At 38.3% G+C, this 13,007-nt stretch overlaps 1 protein-coding gene across 1 annotated transcript in view; it reads right to left on the reverse strand.

The window, feature by feature from the left end:
- Window positions 1-413: 413 nt before the first annotated feature.
- The window catches only part of LOC130581972 (voltage-dependent L-type calcium channel subunit alpha-1D-like), a 35,472-nt gene continuing 22,878 nt past the window's right edge, over window positions 414-13,007 (reverse strand). Inside the window, exons 4-9 of the mRNA XM_057380402.1 lie at window positions 12,207-12,376; window positions 9,209-9,286; window positions 3,654-3,741; window positions 2,910-2,936; window positions 1,218-1,378; window positions 414-643 (exon numbers count right to left, since the gene is read on the reverse strand). Coding sequence (XP_057236385.1) covers window positions 414-643; window positions 1,218-1,378; window positions 2,910-2,936; window positions 3,654-3,741; window positions 9,209-9,286; window positions 12,207-12,376 — 754 coding nt within the window. The remainder of the gene's footprint in view (window positions 644-1,217; window positions 1,379-2,909; window positions 2,937-3,653; window positions 3,742-9,208; window positions 9,287-12,206; window positions 12,377-13,007) is intronic.

Genomic DNA, 13,007 nt, shown 5'->3' on the forward strand with positions numbered 1-13,007 from the left:
ATGATCACTTAAACAGTTTTGCTGATCAAAGATAAAATGTTTCATACGGGATGAAAGAAAGTTACCTGGAATACAGTTAAAAGGGCTTGTGGAAAATTATCGAAGGTGCTCCGTTTTGTTTGAGTTTCATCAAAATTAAATTTGCCTCCAAACAGCTGCATTCCAAGCAACGAGAAGATTATGATGAAGAGGAAAAGCAGAAGCAACAGTGAAGCAATGGACTTCATTGAGTTTAACAAGGATGCTACCAAGTTGCTCAGGGATGCCCAGTGCCTATAAATTAAAATGCGTGTGTTAACACACACCAAAAAAACCTCAAACAAAACAGTAAAAGAGCAGTGCATGATGAAGTATTACAAAACAATTGCTGATCACTCTTCAGCTATCCTTAGAATTAGCAGTATTAGATAATCTTACCTTGTTACTTTAAAAATACGCAGGAGACGAACACAGCGAAACACTGAAATTCCAAGGGGTGACATAATTTCCAACTCCACCAAAATGGTTTCAACAATGCCACCACAAACAACGAAGCAATCAAAGCGGTTAAAGAGAGAAACAAAATAAGCCTGTAGGCCCAAGCTGTACATCTTTACTAACATTTCACAGGTGAATAAAGCCAGAAGAACTTTATTTGCGATATCTGGAACAAAATATTAAAGAAAAAAGATTCTGAATTGCCTCATAGATTCCATTGTTATTTTAACATATTAGTACTATACTTTCTATGTGAGTTTGCAACTTTTTGTTTAAAAAGGAATTAAAAAGTACTGCTTTATTTCTGTTGGACTGTAGTTGATGCTTAAGTGGCAAAAGTTACCCAGGGATGTAAAGCTTCCTGCCAGCTATAAACAATTCATCTTTCCAACCTGTTGTGCAGTTCCTCAGCTCACAGCCTGAGTCCACACTGTAACTTAAGCAACCAGCCCACAGCATGYTCTGCTGTGCCAGTTACCACTTCCTCCTCATCTTYCAAGCATGTTTTCATGATAAAAGCMCAGGTATTTACAATTTAGCATTGTCAGGCCTSTGCTGGTGTGTTACTAAGCTGGGTTACAGCTGTGGAAATCAAAGACCACATTCAGTCATTTCTTGTATCTCCCTTTGGCTGGGCTGAATATCCTTCAGACAGCAAACAACAAAATRGCAAAGTACAAAAGTGCCACTGATAGAACGCAAATATAGTCAAGACCAAGACAAATAATTTTTGACTGTACCTTGGATCTGGGTCAGCCAGTCAGGTTGATTGTAATGCTCTGATGAGATAGTTAACGTGTTCAAAAAGACCAAGACAATAACAAGCCAATAAAATGTGACAGATTTTACTGCAGCCCTACATTTTCTTCTGTTAAATCGGTTCCAGCGACGCCAGCGTCGACTGAAAGTTCAAATAAAAATAAATTTATTATTATATGGAAAACACATATGAACTTAAGGAGAGTTCCTTCTGTGTAGAAAACAGTGCAAATGTGTATGTGGGAGCAGGTGTATTTTCATAAATATGTGTATAATACTCCAATAGCTGTGTCAACTATTACCAATTGCAGATTAGGGACTCTTAGCATGTGATTACTTTTTTTGTATTTCCTTATAGATTTCTAAATGTAAACCACAACATTTGGATACTGCAATTGCCTGTGACATAATTAGATTAAGCTGCATTTAACATTTCATTGAGTAAAAAAATGTATCYACATTTCCAAGCCTCATTCACTTAATAGCAATAAAGAAAAGTCAGTGGATCAACTCAGAGTTCAAATTAAATTCAGTCTGAAATGTAGGCTTTGAGTTAAACCACAAAGAGAATTCTGGCAGGATCAAACAGAATAGAAATGTTGAGGTCACCTTTTAGAAATCTACCCCGTAACATCAGAAATCTTCCTCAGCAACTCCTGGAGATTTCTACTGAGGTGCCCTGAAATTGTGTCAGTGGGCAAATGTTTGTGAAATAAGTAAGAGTGACAGTAAAGGACAGATTGAGGATGTACCTAGATATGGATGGACTCACAAGTGAGTTTATATCTTTGGACTCATAAAACCAGATTTTTCTGCTTCAATTCTGGGAACTGTGCTCAAGGATTGAATTTTCTTCAGGCACGTTAAATATGTACTTGTAGTACTGGAAATTAATACTGGTTTCAGGTATAAGTACAAAGATGCTTCAAGCCTGTGCAATACTATAACCATATAAAGGAAAAATATCCTGTCCTGACCTAAATCAACGTGGTATTCAGTAACATTCTTATCTTGCCAATCCCCTACTAGAAGGGCTGTGTCCATGGCCATCAGCACAATGCCTCACACCCTGGCTGGGTTAAACTGACTTCTTTTTACACTTGCAGAACATCCTAGCATTGAAGTCCATGAACAAGAATAATAATRTTGAGGTATCTCTACTTGTAAGACTCACAAGCTGTCTCAAACTGTGTAATTCCAAGCTTTCTGAAACCATCTGGGCTAATTTTTCCCCAAAAAGATGTGTGGAGCAARTGACAATAAAGCATAGCTAAGTGGTACATATATGGATGTGTGTGGATCACACAGGCATATGTAAACAGCCTACAGAAATAAAAATTCAAAAAGCAGAATAGCAGTAAATTTCTCCATTAGAYTGATACAAGTAAAGGCATGCTCCCAAAGATTAACTTCTATTTTGACTTGCAGTGCAGCAGGTAGGCRAGCTTGCAGTGAAAAGCATTTTCTATTTTGATCCAAAGGCATTTTGACATTACGGTCAAAACAATATCCTTGATAAGTTATGGCCTGACTTACTTTGTGCTCAAACACAGAGTACTGACACTGCAGAGTAACATTCCAGAAGCTGGAGCAAGAATYAGCCCACAAGAGTGAGAACTGGACCAARATTTTGCATTTACCTTAAATTGTGRTTATAAGAGGAAAATACTGACCTGAATTTGGATTTTGAGATGGTTTGACTAGAAGAAAAGAAAAACAMATTTTTAAGAATAGGGGRAAAGTAATTAATAAATACATTTCCTTTAGTATTTTGCATTGGCATTACATATACATAAACCAGATTTTAACAAAATGCATCATGAATGMTGAAAATCTTTTGTCTGTTATTTATTTTCTGAAATACCTTTTCTAAAGCCTTACAAATTTTTCTTAGTGAAAGAAAGGAAATCTCCTTCAAAATTYAGTAAATAAGCCATGAATAAACATATAGAAGCTGCCCGGAATTCATGAAAATCTGAGCAAATAAATAATAAACACCATGGGTTATAGAAATACTTCCATACATTCAGGCATTGTCTAAAAATATATATATTCTCCAGGTCCTGCACAATTTAACATAAAATATTTCTTTTTACATGYCATTAGAAACTTCCATCCCTTTCTTATAATTTTGGACAAAAATTACATTTTATGAAAGGTTTCAGGAGTGACTACAAGTGACTACAAGTCACCTTGTAGTGCTATGGTGTAGTCAACATAGCAAGTGGAGTTGAATTGTCTCATATCTTCCCAACCTGAGAATTTTAGGAGCACTCTAATAATTGGTCTAATACCAAATTCCTGAAAGAGCCATACAAAGCGAGACTATTTCAAATTCAAAAAATTCCAAAGTGAGACTTAAACAATGGGGAAAGAGCGATGTTTAGAAATGCTGGGATGATGGGATGGGCACTCACCACAAGCTGCCGCAGCACGGAGGGCTCTCCCCTTCCCCGCTGACGTTCTCGGTGTTCACCGACTCGGTCTCGCTGGTGGGCATGCTCGCTGTGGGGACACAAAAACACCTCAGCCACATCACCAAGAAAGGCTCTGCACTGCCAGGATCTCCTGGCCCGTGCYAAGGATGGCTCCAGGTCTGCTGAGAGCTTGCAAGATCTGAGGAGTCGGAGATGAAGTCAGACTCTTCATCAGTCCTCCTCTCCCACCAAAAGAAAGCACACACAATTCCAGAGCCAATGGTGGTTTCTTTTTTTCTTTTTTCTTTTTTTTTTTTTYTGTTTCTTTCCATTTATTCAAGGTAATTGCTTACAATTCACTGCAGAAGACAAAGTAGGGGAGATTTGTAGAAAGAGTCAAAGAGTATGCTACCCTTGGTAAAGAAATTAACCTAAGCTGGATTCTCTGAGTTTTCATTTTGAGAAGTGCTCTGTTAACATTTATCAAAGTGCTGTTAACAGGTTTGCTGATTCCAATATCAAACTTCTCCTGAAAGTAAGAACTTTCACACCCTGGTCACACTGACCACTCTGTGCCTTTACTGACATTATACATTTTTAAGGCAAGATGCCAGAAAGTAAATGTGCTTGCAAATATTGTGTGAGCAGCAGGCAGGAGCATTGGGAATGGGAGAATGGTACTTCAAAGGACGATAAGAATTGCTTCTAATAAATAGGGGACAATTACATTTGCCACACAGAGTGTGAATTATTATACATATAGCAGATAATTACTGAGTGGTTAGCACTTGCAGCTAATGGTTTTTTAGGCAAAACTCATTTTCAGCTAGGTCATCACCATTTGTCTTAAAATCAACTGAAATATAGAGGGAGGACACCCTSTGCCAAAAAGTGTTAGGAAATGATGAACAGCCAAAGTTCTCATTGCTTCCTAGGGGAGAGCACTACGTCCATGTCTGCAAAGCAAGCATGAAAGRAACACCTCAGGAACAAGAAAAGGGTAAATTAATGTTGCTGGTCTATACCATGGAAATACCATATAAAGTAGGAAACGTAAGAGAGGTGGGAGATGCATTGAAATTACTGTARAACAGCAAGAACAAAAGAAAAACAGAGCATTCTAGAGGTACTCTGGTGTGTACCTTCCACTGTTCTGATTGTTTGGTTGGTCTATTTGGTTTGGTTTGTTGGGGAGGGTTTAAGTCAATGTCTGTGCACTGAGAGTGCTGAGGGCAGAAGGGCCACACTGCCAATTTCTGATAGGGAAATCTCACTATTTTGGTAGCCTAAAGGATGATATAAATGAGATTTAAGAAACAGGCCTTGAATTTTCTGGTTTGTCTACAACTCAGACACAAAGTGAGTGCTGTTAGAAAGTCTCTCTGCACAGCCTCTCAATTGCCTCAACACCATGGACACAGAGGGCAGTGGGAAGTGCTGGTTTGGTTTCYGTGCCCATCAATTCCATCCAGGAGGGGATGCCCATCAGTTCCATCCCAGGCCAGGTGCTCAGCTGCTGTTTGCAACAGCTGAGAATCTGCCCCCAAAAGCAAGTCACTGTTACATGAAATGTTAAACAGAGTGGCATAACAAAGAAAGATCMAAAATGTCCATGCAGGTGTTTGAATAAACAAAGCACTTCAGGCAGTAAGCACAGCAAAACTTCTTTCACAGGTTCTTCTGCTCTGATGATTCTTTTAAAACATTATTGTAATTGCTTTATATATTAAAAGTCTCTAGTTAGCACCTGCAAGTGCCTCAGTTTTAATATCATGCTTCCCTTTATAAATCAGTTTTAAGATAATGAATTTTGCTAGTCCTGTAAGAACTTCACAGCTTACAGTCAGMGTTCAAAAGGAACTTCATTCAAAATAAAAAATATTTGATATCCAAATTCAACTATTAAAATTTCAAACAGTTAAAGAAAAGAAAACATCACAAAACTATTTCAAATACAGTCTCAGGGCTTCAGAATTAAGAATTTTTATTTTCAAATGCCAGGGTCTTTTTGCAATAAATACAGGGGACTCCTGGTTGCCTTGTGCCAGGTGACTTGAATGCTGTTAGAAAATAAAGCTTTATAGTCACCCAAAAATGAACATTTCAGCACTTGTGATGGGCAACTACAAAATATGAGTGCAGAAGTCTGGTTTCACACACCATTAAAAGCTGCCAGGAAAACACAGCTAAGGCTACTTCTGCAATTATTGCTTACATGCAACATGTCTCACACTTGTATTTCAAATTTATCAACCCTTCCTTCCCCTGAAAAAAAACCAGTACCTAGAATCTAGTCCTTCATAAAGTGTCACTCAGTTTCAGAAAACCTGTATTTAATATAGGTAATGTAAATATAAAGGACTGTAATTTTAACTCAAGTCTACCCCAACTTGATGTGTTAGGCCACAGTAAGAAATACCAGCCCCTTTGAACAGAATAATGTGAAGAAAAACAAAGTACAAATTAAAATATCTTTGGCTCTATTGAAGTGAAGTCAGTTCTGTCTATTATTAAATACATCAGAATGTCACTGTGCTTCAGACACCAAGGGGCTGTTTCTCCATCTCCATTAGTGACTTGCAGGTGCTGTRTTACAAACGAGGAAAAAAGAACCACAGTTCAGCTCACATTAGAAACTCAGCTGTCATCAAACTGTAATTTATTTGTCAAAATTAAAACTTGACAGAAGTACTGAGAAAGGCACCGTGTGGAAGTCCAGCTCCAGCAATGCCAGCAAGTCATCAGGTCTTTAGCCAGAGGAAAAGAGCAGCACTGCATGTCCACATCCACTCTGCTAATGCAAGCAACCTGCCAGCTCTGAAAAATACTCAATTCCATGGCCACAGCTGCACAAGGGCACGTGGTGTCCATGAGGCAAACACAAGGAACTTCTGAAAGGCTGATCTCAGCATGGTCAGCTCTGAGATCTGTAAACTGGCACCCCAGTACGCAAACAAAGGCACCAAATTTTCTCTTTTCTTCATTCACCTTTTGCYCTTATTTTACTGGTATTCTTCTGGAAGGATTATCTGGATTTCTAGATCTAATAATCTTTTCAATTAAGGTAAATGGTTCCAAACAAAAGAATGCTTGCATTAGACAATATAAGCAACCCATACAGCATGCAGCTTAATACTTCCCTGAGTGTACAGAAAATAGGTCAAATACATCAACTACTACATTTTGTTTCTGTGAATAAGAATAGAACATCAGAAAAACAATCYATTGTCTTCACTATTTAATCTATGGAGTTTTCAGACTTTGGAGCAGGGATTTCAAACTCCACTTTGGGACACAACATAACTAATGCACAGTGAGGAACAAACCACTATCAGCACTGATGCATCCTGGCCAGCTGGAGTTAGAAACTCCAAAATCCTGAAATATGACAATCCATCGTCACAGTAGAATCCAAAAGCAGCCTAAATTKCAACCTGAACTCCTGAATTGTGGTGTTGAGTAGTACTGTTAGAAATGTTTTCCTCTAGAATGGATATGACTAAAATTTTAACCTGTTTCAGCTTCAACTGTGCCTTTTCTATCCACAGGCTGATGTAATTTTCACACTGGTGCAYGTTGGGCAGCCTTCTGGTTACATGTGCTGAAGGGAAAGTGCTGCAGAAGTTGAGAGATCAGCACTTCTCATCAGTATTGGCTACTGTGGAGAATCTTGTTATTATTTTATATTGCCAAAATTTTAGATCAGCCTTACAAAAATGTCATCTTCCRTTTGCTAGTAACAGCCAGCCAATTCCTTGAACTCCAAAATTTTCCTAATTGTTTCTCAAATTAGTACATGAATTTTCTGAATCCTTTATACCAAATCTTTGAGGTMGTCAAACAGGAAAACAGAGTAACAGAGTAAAAAAAAAAAATCCCCAAAGTGGCAACATTATCATTGCAAATTCATCTCGAATTTTCCTAAGTCTGCTGTATGCCCAGAAAACACTTCAGGAGGATGTGGCACTATCTATTCTGACTGTGAAGCTCCTCGGGGTGAATTCAGTTTAAGAGGAGTCTGCTTGCAAGATTTCTACATGATAATGCAGCAAGATATCTTTTTTCATAGTGCAGATTTAATGTTGTTATAGATCATTCTTATGGGCTCTCTCTTTTTATAGGCAGCCCACGGAAAAGCAATATAAGGTTGGCTGCAAAGCAGTGGAAGGAGAGCAAAATAATCAGGGTTTGTTACAGTAGAATCACTGAAACAACCACTTGCAGCCTGAAGGATAACACTTGGGAATGCTGCATATTCTACAGACACTTTGCTTTTAATGGAAACACAGGTAGAGCTAACACAAAGAAAAATATTTAGTGTGGTATTTGTAATCCAGAGACAGCCTAAGCTTGAACTCCTCAGATCAGCCTGATCACTTCATGAACTCAGAAATTAATAAACTTAGGCCTTTAATTAGTACTTTGGAAGAATCCTACTTACAAAAGGGTGGAAGAACCCAAGTCAGGGCCCACGAATTTGGGGTGCCTTTGCGTTGCAGGGTCAGGCACCAGCAGTGAAACAGCAGCCACAGCCAGCAGGTGACAGCAGGTGACAGAAGGTGACAGCAGTTTTCAGCCAGTCACAGCCTCCTGACAGACATCAGAACCTGAACCTGCTCATTTAAGTACATGGCTCAAAGTAAAATTGCAGCTGTCACCTCACAGTTTTTACAGAAAAGCTGTTTCAGCCTGTGAAGCTGTGTGAGCTCAGACAATGGATACAACAGCTGTACAAGGAATTTCAAACAGACTCAGTGTTTGGACAAGATGAGTCCATCAGGTCCTTGCAATTTCTGACTTAGAATTCTCCACTCTCTAAAGGAACTCTAAAGAAAGCAGTTTCCAGCCTCACTCTGGGCCACAACAGTGATTTTTAGGACAGGAAGAAGGTCAGTYGCTCAAATAATTTGGCTGCAGATAGGATTAAAACTAGATCTCCTAACTACTGCAACTGCGCTTATGTCAAAACAATGAGTTTGCTAGTATTAAAAGAGGGCAGATTTGAAAATAACTATTGTACTCTAAACCTCCTGTCTGTGTCCAGTGTGTGGGGGGAAAAAATTGAATAAAACACTTTACAGAAACAAAACTATCAATAACAAGAGGAGATACAGTAAAAGCTTGTTTTGCTTTGTTAGATTCTACATCACAAGAATCAAAAACAAATAGTAAATATTATCATCATGCTGTCTAAGCTTACACTATGATCCATTATAAAGCTTGTAAAACACTTGTATTAAGTTATTTACACCTAAACTTGAAATAGAGTTTTGATCTGGTTTACCTGGCTTCTGAAAAAGAACAGCCACAGCCAAAGACACTTCAGTGGAATTCTGAATGGATTGAACACTCTGCTTTAGGGATGTAGAGCAGCAGCTCTRTTTCAAACATGCACTTCAACCAGCAGGAAGGTCTGCATGCACSAGGGGTTCCATGCTCCAGAGGCTGMTGCCTCGCTCAGAGAAATGCAAACAGTCTGTGCCCCCGAAAGCTACCACATCCAATGCAGTATTGGCACGAAAGGAAGTTCAACTGCAAATCCGAACACATTTTACCATGTTTTTTGGAAGAACGGCCAAAGCAGCTAAGTCTGCTTTTCTTCTTGTCTTCCATTAAGTCAGCCAGTGTAAGCCCTGGGGAGCACATGTAATCCCAGCAGTGACGCGGGAGGTGGCAGCAGTCGCAACGCAAAAAACAAAAACGTGTCCGTACACACAACACAGGCAAGGTTAGGCAAAACAAACGGATCTGATCACAGCTAAACCCCTCACCTCTCACGGATCCTCGCGTTTTGAGCTAAATTCGCAGTGCTTTGAAGACAATGGAAGTTTTTTTTCATTGACTTCAGAATAACCAGCTATTGGCTCATAATAAAGACTTCCAACTTTCACTAAAGGCATATTTACAACTCTATGGTATTTATTCTACAATTAAAAGGTRTTCAGTTATTCACCAGCATTGAATGCCTGCCCATTATCAGCAACAGAGATGTACAAATACATGGGATATTCATAAATAAACTACTTAATGGCTTCTCTGATCAGAAATTTTTAAACGCTGGGGGGGAGGGGGAGGCATTGCAGGAACCTTAACTACAATTTTAAAGATTATTTGAGAAACTATTAATCACTGAATTTACTGCCTTTGAAATCTGTACCTTTTCCTGCCACAGAGATCTTCAGTATCCTAAATCCAGAGCTCTTCTACATTGGTGAAGAGCATCATGGTGATCTTCCATCACCATAAATCAGCAGGAATCTTGRTCACCCAGAGGTTTAGATATTCAAATCAGGAACATAGTTGCCTAGAAGCCTGAAAATTATTATTCTGACTGTCTTGGGACCCAGCTCTACCTCACACTCACAAGATGGCTCAAGAAAAACATCGGCAGTATATTTCAATTAAATTTGTTTCCTAATAATATCTTGAATTCAAGGAGGTGGAGCAACTCAGCAACCCTTCCTCCTTTACAGGCTGTTGCAGCCAATATTAAAACTTAAATACCAAGCCATATATTTAGGCACATGTGCATAAATGCAGGAGCACTAGGAGACTCTTTATTCGTTAGAAATTCCCACTCAAAACATATATGTCTGCCTSAAATTAAATTCTTGACACCTCTCTTAAAGTTCTTTTAATTATTTTTCTTCTACTTTCATTCTGCAAGTCTTCTACAACCTTTAACTCACCCTAAAATTCTGCTTAAGTTAACAGTTTAGATTTAAAAGCTCTTTCAAACCCAGTAACGATGCAAAGTGTTTTTTATTTGTATGGCCTGGAAGCTGTTTAATGAGTACCAGAGCAAATGAGGTTTTTTGCAGCCAATTAACCAACATCCAATTTGAACAGGATACAAAAGGKTCCTGGGATTTCACCTGTAAACCAAGTCCATTGGCACCACAGCTGAYGACACATGCAGYACCCTATGCAAATTCAGCATCACCAAGAATTCTGCACAGCAGCCTTGTACAAAGTGTATTTACTCCATAAAATGGGCCATATTTTACATCTCAGGTTAAGGATTTTACACTTGTATTCAAAGCCACAGTTTATGTACTCCTACCACACATTAGTAGCAATACCAAATCTCTGTCTTTTTTACTCTCTTCTAGATAAAAATTCTATTTATGCAACACATTTTCCTACAGAGATAAATTATTCCTTTCCAAGTGATGCTGGCATCAATATCGACCCCCAGGTTGCCTTCCAGCCTCTCATAAAATCAGTGCTCCACCAGTCTGCAACACAGGTCCACACTCCCATGCTCTGCTCTTATTGTGAGCTAAAGGATTAATAAAATCATGAAACTTAAAGATTTTGAAAAACTGCTATTATCTCTGCAAGACAGATGTAAGTTTAAAAACAGATACCTCAATATCAAACCACATAATTTTTGTCACTTACTGCACCTGAAAAGTAATATGACTTACAAGAACAGTTCACAATGAATTACCAGCACTAGAAGTAAAGCAATGGTAATAATCTATTATTTCAATACAGAAAATAATATTCTGAGTTATCTTTGACAAACCATTTGTCCTTATAAATACTTGATGGTATCTAAATGAACAAACACCATGATTTTCCAGAGCATAACATTAATAATAAGGAACTATGTAGCATTAGAATATATGGTAAAACTTGAATTTTAATCTTAGACTTAATATGAAATGAGCAACCATGTCCTGAAACTGAGGTCTCATTTACGTGCAGCTCTAAAAGTTCTCATGAAGATTTTAACTRCTACTATGCAAACATGACAGAGGCTAAAATAACCTCTGCTAAATTATGGCATTAAAATACTGCTGTTACTAGAACTTTTGTGATATATGGAAATTAATTATAACTTTTAAAGTTGTTATAGTATCATGAAATTAACTTGTTCCTTTACCTTAGGACTCAGGTTAGAAGCAAAAGCATTACAGCATAAACTACCAGTCTAGAATACTCTACTGTCAAATAAATACATCATAAGGATATTTCTTAGTGTCAAGTGAAAATCCCAAAAGATTTCATCTATTGCACACCCACTTAAGACAAGCAGTAAAAAATATTTKATATTCTTTTCTGAATATCAAAAAGAAAGACCTAGAATGTCATTTTCCTACTTCAACAATAACAAAAAATCCTCAGTATCAGCACAAGGTTACTTCTTGCCTGTAGCTTTGGCCATAATTTTAAGCTCTTTATATCATCATTAATTCCCTTGCATGCACCTACAGGAAAACACATCCTAAGGATTTAYGATGACACTCAGTGGCACGTGGCTTCTCTGCACTAACTTTTTCCAGAACACAAATAAAACAAAGCTTGTATGCCTCAGTAATGACTGAATGCAGACAGTGATTTATACGTGAACACCCCAAGCAGAGTTTTCCTGCAAGATTCTGAATTATCTCCCGTGGTTCAGCATCAGCACATTAAAACAATTGCTCTGCTAAACCAACATTTCTGCAAACTGGGACAGCACTGGGCAGGCAGCATTCAGGGCAAAGTAACACCCCAAAAGGAGTCAAACTGCCCCCACAGAAGAAGAGAAGAAGGAATACGTACTGTTCCTTTTGCCTTCTTCATCAGCCTCTTCATCATTCTCAGGGTCAATGTCTTCTGCCTGGGTAATCCAGTCCAAATACCCCTTCAGATCTTCTTCAAGCTGCTGTTTTTCACGTAACTTCTGAAAGTCTCCTCGGGCCTTGGCTTTTTCYCTTTCTTTAGAAAACTCTCTATCAAATGCAGATAAAGGAGAAAAAAAAAACATTGATTGACAAAGTCCCTGGCATTTTGATACAGGTCTTGACACTGCAGATTAACACAGCAATAAAGAAACTGCACTGAAGATTTGAGCGCTGCTTTGAAAACAAGGTAGAGGTGCAAAGAAGTCATGGCAAATCCCTACCACGTTACCTCTCAACTTTCAGAGCTTTTATGATTTAATCAAAAATTAAGCAGTATTTTTGACACTTCCTATAGAAGAGTCTGTTCTCCCCCTTTATTTACCTGCTCTTCTATACAGATTTAAAATTGCTTTTATCCACAAATAAAAATTAACTTGCAATAATAAAGTCATTTCACAGTTAATTATTAGCTTCAATGAAAATKAAATTCTGGCAGCTAATTCTAAAATCCTTCCTCTCCCAGCCACAGCTCACGGGCCATGTCCAATCATAGAGCATTCCAGAATTCCACTACTGGCTCTCCCTGAACTGTACCACCCACAGAGATGTGTTCTTGGAAATCTGGGTGTTTTGCCCTTTTGCTCCCTGTAACAGAACCTAGAAGTCCTGTTCTCACAGACCAGAACAGAACATTTGATATAAACTCAATCCTCYATCTCATTGTTCCACTCTCAAAACA

This window comes from Malurus melanocephalus, unplaced genomic scaffold (assembly GCF_030028575.1).
Source record: "Malurus melanocephalus ecotype Western Australia unplaced genomic scaffold, MMel_1.1 scaffold_452, whole genome shotgun sequence".
NCBI classification, from domain to species: domain Eukaryota; kingdom Metazoa; phylum Chordata; class Aves; order Passeriformes; family Maluridae; genus Malurus; species Malurus melanocephalus.